This window comes from Esox lucius, chromosome 12 (genome assembly GCF_011004845.1).
Source record: "Esox lucius isolate fEsoLuc1 chromosome 12, fEsoLuc1.pri, whole genome shotgun sequence".
NCBI classification, from domain to species: domain Eukaryota; kingdom Metazoa; phylum Chordata; class Actinopteri; order Esociformes; family Esocidae; genus Esox; species Esox lucius.
In genome coordinates this window covers 5,495,012-5,507,194 of record NC_047580.1, presented here as the reverse complement: position 1 = coordinate 5,507,194, position 12,183 = coordinate 5,495,012, and the positions used below count along the sequence as shown (strand labels likewise).

At 39.5% G+C, this 12,183-nt stretch overlaps 1 protein-coding gene across 1 annotated transcript; it reads left to right on the top strand.

Annotated features, from left to right (window-relative positions):
- The first annotated feature begins 119 nt into the window (after window positions 1–119).
- On the top strand, window positions 120–12,177 carry sgk2a (serum/glucocorticoid regulated kinase 2a). Its single transcript, XM_010897738.4, has 13 exons — window positions 120–219; window positions 1,055–1,125; window positions 1,210–1,268; window positions 1,830–1,887; window positions 2,270–2,353; window positions 3,460–3,591; window positions 4,367–4,479; window positions 4,569–4,605; window positions 4,770–4,856; window positions 4,942–5,037; window positions 5,212–5,367; window positions 5,528–5,617; window positions 10,805–12,177. The coding sequence occupies exons 2-13, from the start codon at window positions 1,108–1,110 to the stop codon at window positions 10,958–10,960; spliced, it is 1,086 nt and encodes a 361-aa protein (XP_010896040.2). The 5' UTR covers window positions 120–219; window positions 1,055–1,107; the 3' UTR covers window positions 10,961–12,177.
- Window positions 12,178–12,183: the final 6 nt, after the last annotated feature.

Genomic DNA, 12,183 nt, shown 5'->3' with positions numbered 1-12,183 from the left:
GGACCTTTTCCCCGATATATACGCGACAGATTTGGATCTCTCTCTCTCACACACACACCACCCCTACTCCTCTAGATTTCCTTAATGCTTCACTGGCTGCAGCGCAACCCTCGCTCATGACGGGTCTGTTCTGAGCTGCCACAACCACACATAAGATCCGCAGAGCTTCGATCACTCAGTCGACTAGACAGCGCCACCGACCGCACGCACCTGTGACAGGTAAGCTCACTTTTAACGTTCGTTGCGGGTACCTTGAGAATTTACTTGAGAATATTTTATGTATTTATGGAAATTCGTGAAAACTGCTGCCTGGCATGTTGAAAATGCAGAGTTTTCTGTAACAAGTAGGAAAATGTACTCGAAATAAACGAAACAGCCTTTGTAACACGCGAGGAATACAGAGTAAACATGTAGATCCACTTTAATAGGAATGCATGTTTTATGATGACAGAAAATGTAGATTTTGAATAGTGTATTTACACTCAATTTGCATATATTCTACAAGGTAGTGTAATTTGAGAACATGAGGCCTATAATACCTTCGAAAGCCCGAAATAGTTGTATATTACACTTTAAAATGTCTCTCTTACATCATGTTAAAACCTCAACTGCAACTATGTACTCCTGAGGAAATTTTGCTGATCCACAAGATTGTATGTTGTCATAATCAAGGTTACTAAATGTATTCAGTCGACATAAAGGTTAAACATTTCCTAAGACCAGGGTAGGAACATTTCAAAACATTCAAACATTCTTGGCAAGTGGCTCTGTCTGGGGGTGAGGAGATTTTAATTGTTTTGAATAATGACCTAAGCCATCCTTAAACACCTTCATAGACATGGGAAGTGCAAAATAATATTTACAGTGTAAACATGTCCACTATTACAAACTCCACAGTACCAAATGTACTTTGTTATGCCTACGTTTGGTTTTAAACCAGAACAACCTGTTTCTGAGAGTCAGGCTGGCATAGGGGGACCAGCAGAACAGTGGTCCGCTGACAAGGGTGCCAACAGATCATGATGTTCCTTTTGTGTTGTCTATGCAATGATAGGTCTGTGAAGCACTAATGTAGCCTTCCCAGTGGGCACGGAATGGATCAAGAACATGGCGAACAGTAATCCAGTGAGTGTTGCTATCGGCAGTGTCAACTGTGCCTTTGTACAAATGCAGTCCATGTTGTGGATCTATTTTCTGTTTGTCTTCTAGCTTAGATCACCGTCCTCCACCCTCAGTGAGGTCAACCTGGGACCATCAGCCAACCCACAGTATGTGTTATATTAGTAGTAATAGTTTTCAACAATCCATAATGCCACGTAGAACTGACAGCTGGCAACTCTTCACAAATGGAATAGTAGTTCACTGCATCTGCATAAACATCAACTCTGACCTTCATATGATTCCATGCATCAATTGCAACCACTTACGCGTTTTACTGTGTGAATTGATTAATATGTTATTTCAAACAGCATATCAGAGTCATATTGTGACAAAGTGGTCTCTTGCTTTTACTGTCTTATGGGGTTGTTTATCTTTTTTAGTTGTTGCATTAGTTATACTTTAAATGTATCTCGATACTAAATGGTCAAATTACCAATGCATATAAAAAAATACTTATGAAGCATGCTGGGTAACTGACCATCATATGATTCCATGCATCAATTGCAACTACAGAAGTGTTTTACTGTGCTGTTGTGAATTAATCAATATGTTATTTCATATAGCCTATCAGAGTCATATTGTGACAATGGTCTCTGCCATAATCTGTTATTAGAAGTGTCCTGTCAATCAGTATGACACATATCTGTTATCACTGTTTTTTTTTCTAGTGCCAAGCCCACTGACTTTGATTTCTTGGCTGTTATTGGAAAAGGTACCTTTGGGAAGGTAAGACAGACTGCTCTGCTTTCTGTCTGATAAAAGGCTGCATGTCTACATCAATCATTAACTCAGTCTATGCAGAACTGTTAAGGTTACCTTGATGAAAAGGCAAACACAAAAGCAATGAATAAGGAAGACATGTTAAAGACACATTGTGCTAATGATGAGAAGGCCATTTTTAACTATTTTAGTCATTGCATTATTTTCATTGATTACCTCTCCCCATATTTTGTGCCACCGATTATCAGATGTTATTTCTGTGTGCTCATTTTGTCCTACATGGATTTCACATTTACAACATTTTTAAGGGTAATTACAAGAGTGTGATGTTAGTAGATAAGTGTTGAGTAAACAGCCAGAGATTTACTGACAATGACCCTGCTTCCAGGTCCTGCTTGCCAAACTCAAAGCTGACAACAAATTCTATGCTGTCAAAGTTTTACAGAAGAAAGTCATCTTGAAGAAAAAGGAGGTTGGTTTATAACCTTTCGTTTTCGTTACTGATTTTCAAATTTACATATAAGTTATTTCCTGTGTAGAATAATTAAATTAACAAATTGTGTATGAATGTCACTGTGTAGAAAAACTGGTTTATCCTGTTTTATGTCCGTGTTATGTGTTTATAAGAAAGATAACATCTTATCTAATCCAAAAAATATGCTCTGTCCTTTGCACTCTGACAGAATGTTTTTACAGCCCCATGCGCTGTTGTGTTTCCTAGCTTACCATTGCCAGTATTGTTGTATATCATTTGTTATTTATAAAAATAGGTAAATTAATCATGGAGTTTTTCTGCTAATTACAAACACATTATGTGGAGCCAGAGATGGGCATAATTAACAATTGCAAAATAAATTACTATTGCAATTAATAAATCATATTACACATTATACACAAAATTAAAAAAATTTCTTGTGTTTAATTAAATTAAAGTTTTTTTTATTTGTAGTTGTACCATATAATTCCATGGACCGCCCTTAACCTTAACAACTTAGTTACTGTAATTATACATTTATTTTTCTTGCTTTTACTATATTATGGGGTTGTTTATCTTTTTTAGTTGTTGCATTTGTTGTAATGTAAATTTATCTCGATACTAAATGGCCAAAATAATAATGTTTATTCTAATAAGATGCATCTTTTAACATTAACATATTTTTATTAGAACTGCTGAAAAGTATTTTGTAAAAAAAGCTGTCTAAAGTATCTTAAGAAATCATGTTAAGAAATATAGTGGACTGTAAATTAGGCAAGTGAAAAAGAAATTACAGAATACTCAAAAGTAGTTAAACATTACATTTAAAATACTCAAAACAGAAATAACGCCTATCTCCGTACGTGTATGTCTCACAGATCTGGTCTGTAGTGGGTAGCTGGACTAAAGGTACAAAATGTATGAAATCAATATTGTACATATGTCGCTCTTACTAAGAGCATCAGCTGAATGACTACAGTACAATGTGAAATATAGAACTTTGTAGGAAATAGGTGTCCTCTCTCTGTATCTATTCTGTCTTGTTCCTGTGGCTGAAGCAGTGGGGTTGACATTCTGCCATCCTGCCTTCTTTTTGTTTTCAGCAAAAGAACATAATGGCAGAGAGAAATGTGCTACTGAAGAGTCTGAAGCACCCTTTCCTAGTGGGCCTCCACTATTCCTTCCAGACCCCAGAGAAGCTCTACTTTGTCCTGGATTATGTCAATGGGGGAGAGGTAGCTAGCTTACAGCCTTGGTGTTCCTAAAAGATTTAATGTGGCTGTTTGTGATGGCAGATGGAGTAGACTGTAGTGGGCTGTAGCTATGTCCCTAATAAGTAATCCTTTATTTATATTAAAGCTGCCAAAGCTGTTAGCAACCAAGAAGCAGTCGAGCAGTGTGGCACCTAGCCCTGGGCTCTACTGTTGTAAACACTTTTCTTCCAATTAATCATCGGCTCAGTGCAAAGTCTCTGTATCATTGTGCTATTACAGATAAGTTAATATAGTGTTAATATTATTACATGCTGTGACAGAGCCCAGCAGGCCAATAGTTAAAAAAAAATGTCATCATCCATTCATCCCGCTGTTGGCATGCCTCTGAATCTAAACAGGGTCGGTCCTGGATGGGAACCAAATACTGCTGGAACTGATGTTGGGGGGCCTGTAGAGGGCACTCTTCCCACTGGTTTTAAGATTAAATTCCAATGCCCCAGGACAATGAAGGGGACATTACACGGTTGAGGATAACACTTTTTAGATGAGATGATCTCTTGGTGTCTTTACACTCTGTGGTCACTAAAGACCCCATAGCACTTATTTTAACAGGCTACTGGAGCTTCCAATTGGCTCATTAATCCCCTCCTCACCGTAACTTCAAAGTTACATTATGCTTGTATAGTAATATACTATATGCAATCAGTAATATAACTCACTATGGATAAAAGCATCTACTAAATGACAAAAATATGAAGAAAAAACTATTCTCTAACTTTCTATTTTCGTCTTGTAGCTCTTCTTCCACCTACAGAGGGAGAGATGCTTCTTGGAACCCAGGGCTCGGTTCTATGCTGCTGAAGTTGCTAGTGCCATCGGCTACCTTCACTCCCTCAACATAGTTTACAGGTCAGTTCACAAAGATACATGCACTGAGAAAATTATTAAGTTGTAATGGAGGCTCTGTAAAATAAAATATATTTTTTGTTCTTATGTAGAGATCTGAAGCCAGAGAATATTCTCTTAGATTCTCAGGTACGTTTTCTCATAAGTCGATGTAATGTTATCGTAATATTTTCACTTGAGCTCACTTGCTCCTCATATTATAGAGGTTAAGATCTTAAGATTTCACAAAACAGTATAAAATGCAATCTGTCTGCTCGTGTAATGGAATGGTGCATAAAATGTGTGTGTCACAGGGCCATGTGGTACTAACAGACTTTGGGCTGTGTAAAGAGGGTGTGGAGCCAGAGACCACCACGTCTACTTTCTGTGGAACACCTGAGGTGAGGTTTAGCCCTGAAATTGATACTGTATGTGTAATATTTAAATAGACTTTCTAACTGTGTCTCCCTCTCGCTCTCTCTGTAGTATTTGGCTCCTGAGGTTCTGCGTAAGGAGCCCTATGACCGTACAGTGGATTGGTGGTGTTTGGGAGCTGTGCTCTATGAGATGATCTATAGTCTTGTATGTTTTGGTATCTTAAAAAGCTACTGTAATGTGCTAGCGCAATTTAGGTGCAACCCACATATGTGCATCACATTTCCAAGACAATTACTTTACCAACTTCAGCAATTGTGTGTGGCTGTCTGTTACAGTACTCTCTTCTCTGTTCCACTCATCCTGTCTTTGGGTCTCCAGCCCCCTTTTTACAGCCGGGACGTTTCTGAGATGTATGATGGCATCCTGCACAAGCCTCTGCCGCTGCCCCCAGGGAAGTCAGACGCGGTGTGTAGTCTGCTTCGGGGCCTCTTGCAGAAGGACCAGCACCGCAGGCTGGGAGCCATTGCAGATTTTGTGAGTGGCAGGCCAAACACTCTCGATCCACAACAGGTTGGATCTGAAATGGCACCCCATAACCAATTTAGTGCATTTCAGATGCAACCCATGTCTTTGCTAATGTATTGTTCCTTTTAAGTTATACACTGCTTATATCTCGTATGACTTGTATTTACAGTTAGAAATCAAGAACCATGTGTTCTTCTCCTCCATTAACTGGGATGACCTGTACCACAAGCGAATTACTCCACCATACAACCCCAATGTGGTGAGTTGTTGTCACTACCTATTCAATTTCTCATTAATGCAATTATCTAATCAACCAATCACATGGCAGTTGCTTCAATGCATTTAGGGGTGTGGTCCTGGTCAAGACAATCTCCTGAACTCCAAACTGAATGTCAGAATGGGAAGGAAAGGTGATTTAATCAATTTTGAGCGTGGCATGGTTGTTGGTGCCAGACGGGTCGATCTGAGTATTTCACAATCTACTCAGTTACTGGGATTTTCACGCACAACCATTTCTAGGGTTTACAAAGTGTGAAAAGGGAAAAACATCCAGTATGCGGCAGTCCTGTGGGCAAAAATGCCTTGTTGATGCCAGAGGTCAGAGGAGAATGGGCCGACTGATTGAAGCTGATAGAAGAGCAACTTTGACTGAAATAACCACTCGTTACAACCGAGGTATGCAGCAAAGCTTTTGTGAAGCCACAACACGCACAACCTTGAGGCGGATGGGCTACAACAGCAGAAGACCCCACCGGGTACCACTCATCTCCACTACAAATAGGAAAAAGAGGCTACAATTTGCACGAGCTCACCAAAATTGGACAGTTGAAGACTGGAAGAATGTTGCCTGGTTTGATGAGTTTCGATTTCTGTTGAGACATTCAGATGGTAGAGTCAGAATTTGGCGTAAACAGAATGGCCCTCATTTATCATTCTTGCGTAGAAACGGGCCTATATGTTGGCGTAAGATTTTGCTTACACTCCTCTCACCGCCTGATTTATGAAGCTGTGCGTACCTTTAAAATCCAGGTGTGCGCAATACCTTCCCTAAAATTGTTTCATTTGGCAGTTTAAAAAGCGGAATAAAAGATGATGATGTGATGTGATGTACCATTCATTCACATTAATAATTGCATGACAATTTGTAATTTTCGTCTTATTATTTCATGATATTTATTATTAATGACGTTTATTGTTATTTAGAAGAAGAATGTCGTTATTATTATTATTTCTATTATTGTTTTAAAGAAGAAGAATGTCATTTTTGTTATTTTGTCAGTCTGAATTATATTTTGGTAATTTAAAGCCTTTTATTACTGAACCCAGTCCATGCGCAACTGCCGGGCCTAACCCTGAAACGTCATGTAAAGCGCACAGGCTCGCATCTGAAGGAATACATGTAAGTCAAATGCTTTGGTAAAGTCACACAAATGAAACCTTGAAGTCCATGTTGCACAAAAATAAACACTGAAGTTTGTAATTATGTTTTTGTTTTTTTTACAGTAGGTCATAATATATCATATCTTTTAGTTTGTCAGTGCGTTAGGATTTTTTTTTCGGCGCATTTCCGCACTAACTCAAAATGTGCGTACACCACCTCCTGAGCTGGCGTAGGATTTGAGAGTGCCGTACGCCAACGTCCATATTGATAAATCTCAAAGTCATCGTGGTTTTGGGTGTACGCCAGGTGTACGCTGGAAATTTGGTGTACGCACTTTTGATAAATGAGGGCCAATGAGAACATGGATCCATCATGCCTTGTTACCACTGTGCAGGCTGGTGGTGGTGGTGTAATGGTGTGGGGGATGTTTTCTTGGCACACTTTAGGCCCCTTAGTGCCAATTGGGCATCGTTTAAATGCCACAGCCTACCTGAGCATTGTTTCCGACCATGTCCATCCCTTTATGACCACCATGTACCCATCCTCTGATGGCTACTTCCAGCAGGATAATGCACCATGTCACAAAGCTCGAATCATTTCAAATTGGTTTCTTGAACATGACAATGAGTTCACTGTACTGAAATGGCCCCCACAGTCACAAGATCTCAACCCAATAGAGCATCTTTGGGATGTGGTGAAACGGGAGCTTCGTGCCCTGGATGTGCATCCCACAAATCTCCATCAACTGCAAGATGCTATCCTATCAATATGGCCCAACATTTCTAAAGAATGCTTTCAGCACCTTGTTGAATCAATGCCACATAGAATTAAGGCAGTTCTGAAGGCGAAAGGGGGTCAAACACAGTATTAGTATGGTGTTCCTAATAATCCTTTAGGTGAGTGTATATATATATATATATATATATATATATATATATATATATATATATATATATATATATATATATATATATATATATTTATTATCCTGTTGCTCTTTCAGTCAAAATATGAAAAAAATCAAACCTTTAATCACAGTAAAACAATTGAAAGAATCAATTCTGTGTGCCACAGTTATTGGCACCCCTTAATTTAATACTTTGTGCACCCTCCCTTTGCCATGATAACAGCTCTGAGTGTTCTCTTATAATGCTTAACGAGGTGTGAGAACACATGGCAAGGGATCTGAGAACATTCCTCCATCCATAACTTTCTTGACCCTTCAGATTTTGAGGTATGCTTTGGATCATTGTCCTGCAGGAAGATCCAACCACGGCCCAGTTGAAGCTTCCTGGCAGAGACAATCAGGTTTTGATTTATTATCTGCTGGTACTTGCAGTCCATGTTTACAAATATCCTAACAAGTTGTCCAGGGCCTTTGGAAGAAAAACAGCCCCACAACTTCAATATCCACCACCATACTTCACATTGGGGTTGAGGTACTTTTCAGCATGGCTATCTTTCTGTCTACACCAAATCCAAATCTGACCTTAGAAACCACTGAAATTTCCAGTGATGTTTTGCAAACTGTAGGCACTTCTGTTTGTTGTTTGATGACAACAAAGACTTTTTTACCGCAACCCTCCAAAACAACTGGTGGTTATGTAGGTGGCGTCTGATAGTACTTTTAGAGACATTCTGACCCCAAAGACCCAGCTAACGTCAATTCTCCATCTGTGATTCTTTGGCCACTCAAACCATGTCCTCACTGTGTGGAGGATCAATATAGACACACATCCTCTTCTAGGCCGACTGTTAACATCTCCTTTTGTTTTAAACATCTTAATTATTGCCCTGATAGTGGAAATGGGCATTTTCAACCATTCAGCAAGTTTCTTATAGCCATTTCCTGATTAGTTCAAAGTTTATTTGTCAAATAACGCAGTGTCATTCTGCACAATTAAATTCTTGTGACATGGCACACGACACCTACGTAGTAAGAATTAAGAAATATATTTGTGAAGCTCAACAACCTTTATTCGCACATCATTACTGTATTCTTTTGCCTTTCCAGTAGTGATGGATGACAATGGGAATTTGGCCTGTGTTTCAGCAAATATTAATGTCTCAGTGAAACAGGAATTCATGTCTTACCACTTTAGTGTTCCAAATCACTCAGGTGAACTTAGAATACTTCAATTCGATTTCACACAGAAGAATTTCTAGGGTTGCCAATAATTGTGGTATACATTTTGTAGAAAAAAATAATCTTAGAATTTGAAAGAAACTTTACTGTAAAAGTAAAGTTTTTTTTCAATAACTTTACTTTTGCAGTTAATGGTTATATTTTTGTGAGTATTTTGAGTGAAAGAGCAAAAGGATTAATAGCAATTTTTTTCTACAGCCTGTTTCGCTTATATTTATCAAGGGTGCCAATACTAGAGGTGGGGGGGAAATGTATTTGATCCCCTGCTGATTTTGTACGTTTGCTTACTGACAAAGAAATGATCAGTCTATAATTTTAATCGCAGGTTTATTTGAACAGTGAGAGACAGAATAACAACAAAAAAATCCAGAAAAACGCATGTCAAAAATGCTATAAATTGATTTGCATTTTAATGAGTGAAATAAGTATTCAAACCCTCTGAAAAACATGACTTAGTACTTGGTGGCAAAAACCTTTTTGGCAATCACAGAGGTCAGATGTTTCTTGTAGTTGGCCACCAGGTTTGTATACATCTCAGGCGAGATTTTGTCCCACTCCTCTTTGCAGATCTTTTCCAAGTCATTAAGGTTTCGAGTCTGACGTTTGGCAACAATGGGATTAAGGTCTGGAGACTGGCTAGGCCACTCCAGGACCTTAATGTGCTTCTTCTTGAGCCACTCCTTTGTTGCCTTGGCCATGTGTTTTGGGTCATGCTGGAATACCCATCCACAACCCATTTTCAATGCCCTGGCTGAGGGAAGAAGGTTCTCACCCAAGATTTGACGGTGCATGGCCTCGTCCATTGTCCCTTTGATGCGGTGAAGTGTTCCTGTCCCCTTAGCAGAAAAACACCCCCAAAGCATAATGTTTCCACCTCCATGTTTGATGGTGGGGATGGTGTTCTTGAGGTCATAGGCAGCATTCCTCCTCCTCCAAACACGGTGAGTTGAGTTGATGCCAAAGAGCTCGATTTTGGTCTCATCTGACCACAACACTTTCACCCAGTTCTCCTCTGAATCATTCAGATGTTCATTGGCCAACTTCAGACGGGCCTGTACATGTGCTTTCTTGAGCAGGGGGTCCTTGCGGGCGCTGCAGGATTTCAGTCCTTCACGGCGTAGAGTGTTACCAATTGTTTTCTTGGTGACTATGGTCCCAGCTGCCTTGAGATTATTGACAAGATCCTCCTGTGTAGTTCTGGGCTGATTCCTCACCTTTATCATGATCATTGTAACTCCACGAGGTGAGATCTTGCATGGAGCCCCAGACCGAGGGAGAGTGACAGTTTTTCATCCATTTGCAAATAATCGCACCAACTGTTGTCACCTTCTCACCAAGCTGGTTGGTGATGGTCTTGTAGCCCATTCCAGCCTTGTGTAGGCCTACAATCTTGTCCCTGACATCCTTGGACAGCTCTCTGGTCTTGGCCAAGGTGGAGAGTTTGGAATCTGATTGATTGATTGCTTCTGTGGACAGGCGTCTTTTACACCAGAAACAAGCTGAGGTTAGGAGCACTCCCTTTAAGAGTGCTCTTAATCTCAGCTCGTTACCTGTACAAGACACCTGGGAACCAGAAATCTTTCTGATTGAGAGGGGATCAAATACTTATTTCACTAATTGAATTAGTAAAGTTTTTTGACATGCGTTTTTCTGGATTTTCTTGTTGTCATTCTGTGTCTCAATGTTCAAATAAACCTACCATTAAAATGATAGACTGACCATTTCCTTGTCTGTGGTCAAACATACAAAATCAGCAGGGGATAAAAAACTTGTTTCTCTCACTGTATATATAGACAAACAACAAACATAGTTTATTTTTGGTATAAATTCCTGAAAGGCCTGTTTATTTATGTCTAAAATGTAAACGACCATATTCTGTTAGCTGAATTGCTTTTTCACTGAAATGTTTTGCCCTTTAGAAAGGACCAGCAGATATGCAGCACATAGACCCAGAGTTTACCAGAGAGATGGTGCCTAGCTCGGTGGGCCGCACTCCTGACCTCAACGCCGGCACCAGCAGCTCCAACGCCTTCAATGGCTTCTCCTACGTCTCTGGTGATGACAGCTTCCTCTAAAACAGGGAGGTCCCTTTCAGCAATACCACTGCCTAAGCTTGAAGTAGTCTCCCCTAGCGATACGTCTAGAATATGATTCCTCAACCCTAAATCCTGATCTAAACTCTTTAAGTCTGTAGGATAAAAATACATTATTGCACAAGTACCTCAAGAAAGGCAAAGAGATTTTAGAAATAAAAAGCACCTCTCAGTTACTGCTTTTACTAAAGGTGTGTGCTCTATGCGTTTCATGTCTTTACTGTCCCCTTGTCTCTGCTTGGTGGGTGGGGTATTTTCTTAGGACAAAGTCCTTTGCCACATGTAATAACATGCTGGTCCTTTACTAAACGTAACACCTGAAGGGGGACTACACTGAGGAAATGTGAAGACAGTACATTTCCCCAGGTCCAGAGTAGGTAACCTCAGTCCTGGAGGGCCCAAGCACTCAGACCTGGGTTACCAAATAAACTGTTTCAGCTCTCCACCCCCAAGGTTGCCTACCCCTCTTAACAGGGGTGTTCAACTTGTGTCCTACAAGGTCCAAATCCTCCTGGGTTTCTGTTCTACCTGAAAATGATCATACCTGGCATCTCAGATCTAACTCAGTGCCTCATTAGATGTAACAATGAAAACAAGTTATCCAGAGTTAAGTTTGAGAGGTCTAGAAGTAGTCTCAGGTTCTAATGTTTTGGTATAAAGATTAAGGTGGGCTAATTATTAGAGTTTAGCAGACATGGTTTCTGCTCAAGAAGTGCTGTTATTACAAACAATTCTAAACTATTCTTATTTTTAATTAAACTGTTGAGTAATATATAGTGGTTCATTATTGATTTAGACATGCTGCATGTACTATAAGTTTAACAAATATATATGTATACTCAAGTGTATGGGTGTTTCCAATCTTTTGACTGGTACTGTATGTTAGCTTGACAAAAATGTGGCGTCCAGGCATGCTTAAAGAGCAGTGTACCCAAATTACAAAAATACTTATACTGTAAGGAGGTTTTTGTAATGTGCGTAAACAATCCCTTTAATAGCAATATATACTGTACCAAGGACATCGTCATACAACTGCAAAGCTTTGTGCTCTGATGTTATTAACCTTTTAAACCAAATGATGATTGTAATAACACTACAGATGATTTTACTGTTGACCCATGTCTGCCCCATGTTAAAGTTGACTGACGCTCAGTGAAGTATGTGTACATAAAATGTTCCAATAAATAATTATATGTTTACATGTT

Excerpts from the sequence above, each read along its gene's own strand:
- sgk2a (XM_010897738.4), top strand. Across the intron at positions 4,480-4,568 it reads TCCCTCAACATAGTTTACAG|AGATCTGAAGCCAGAGAATA; the intron begins GTCAGTTCACAA and ends GTTCTTATGTAG. Across the intron at positions 5,618-10,804 it reads CACCATACAACCCCAATGTG|AAAGGACCAGCAGATATGCA; the intron begins GTGAGTTGTTGT and ends TTTGCCCTTTAG.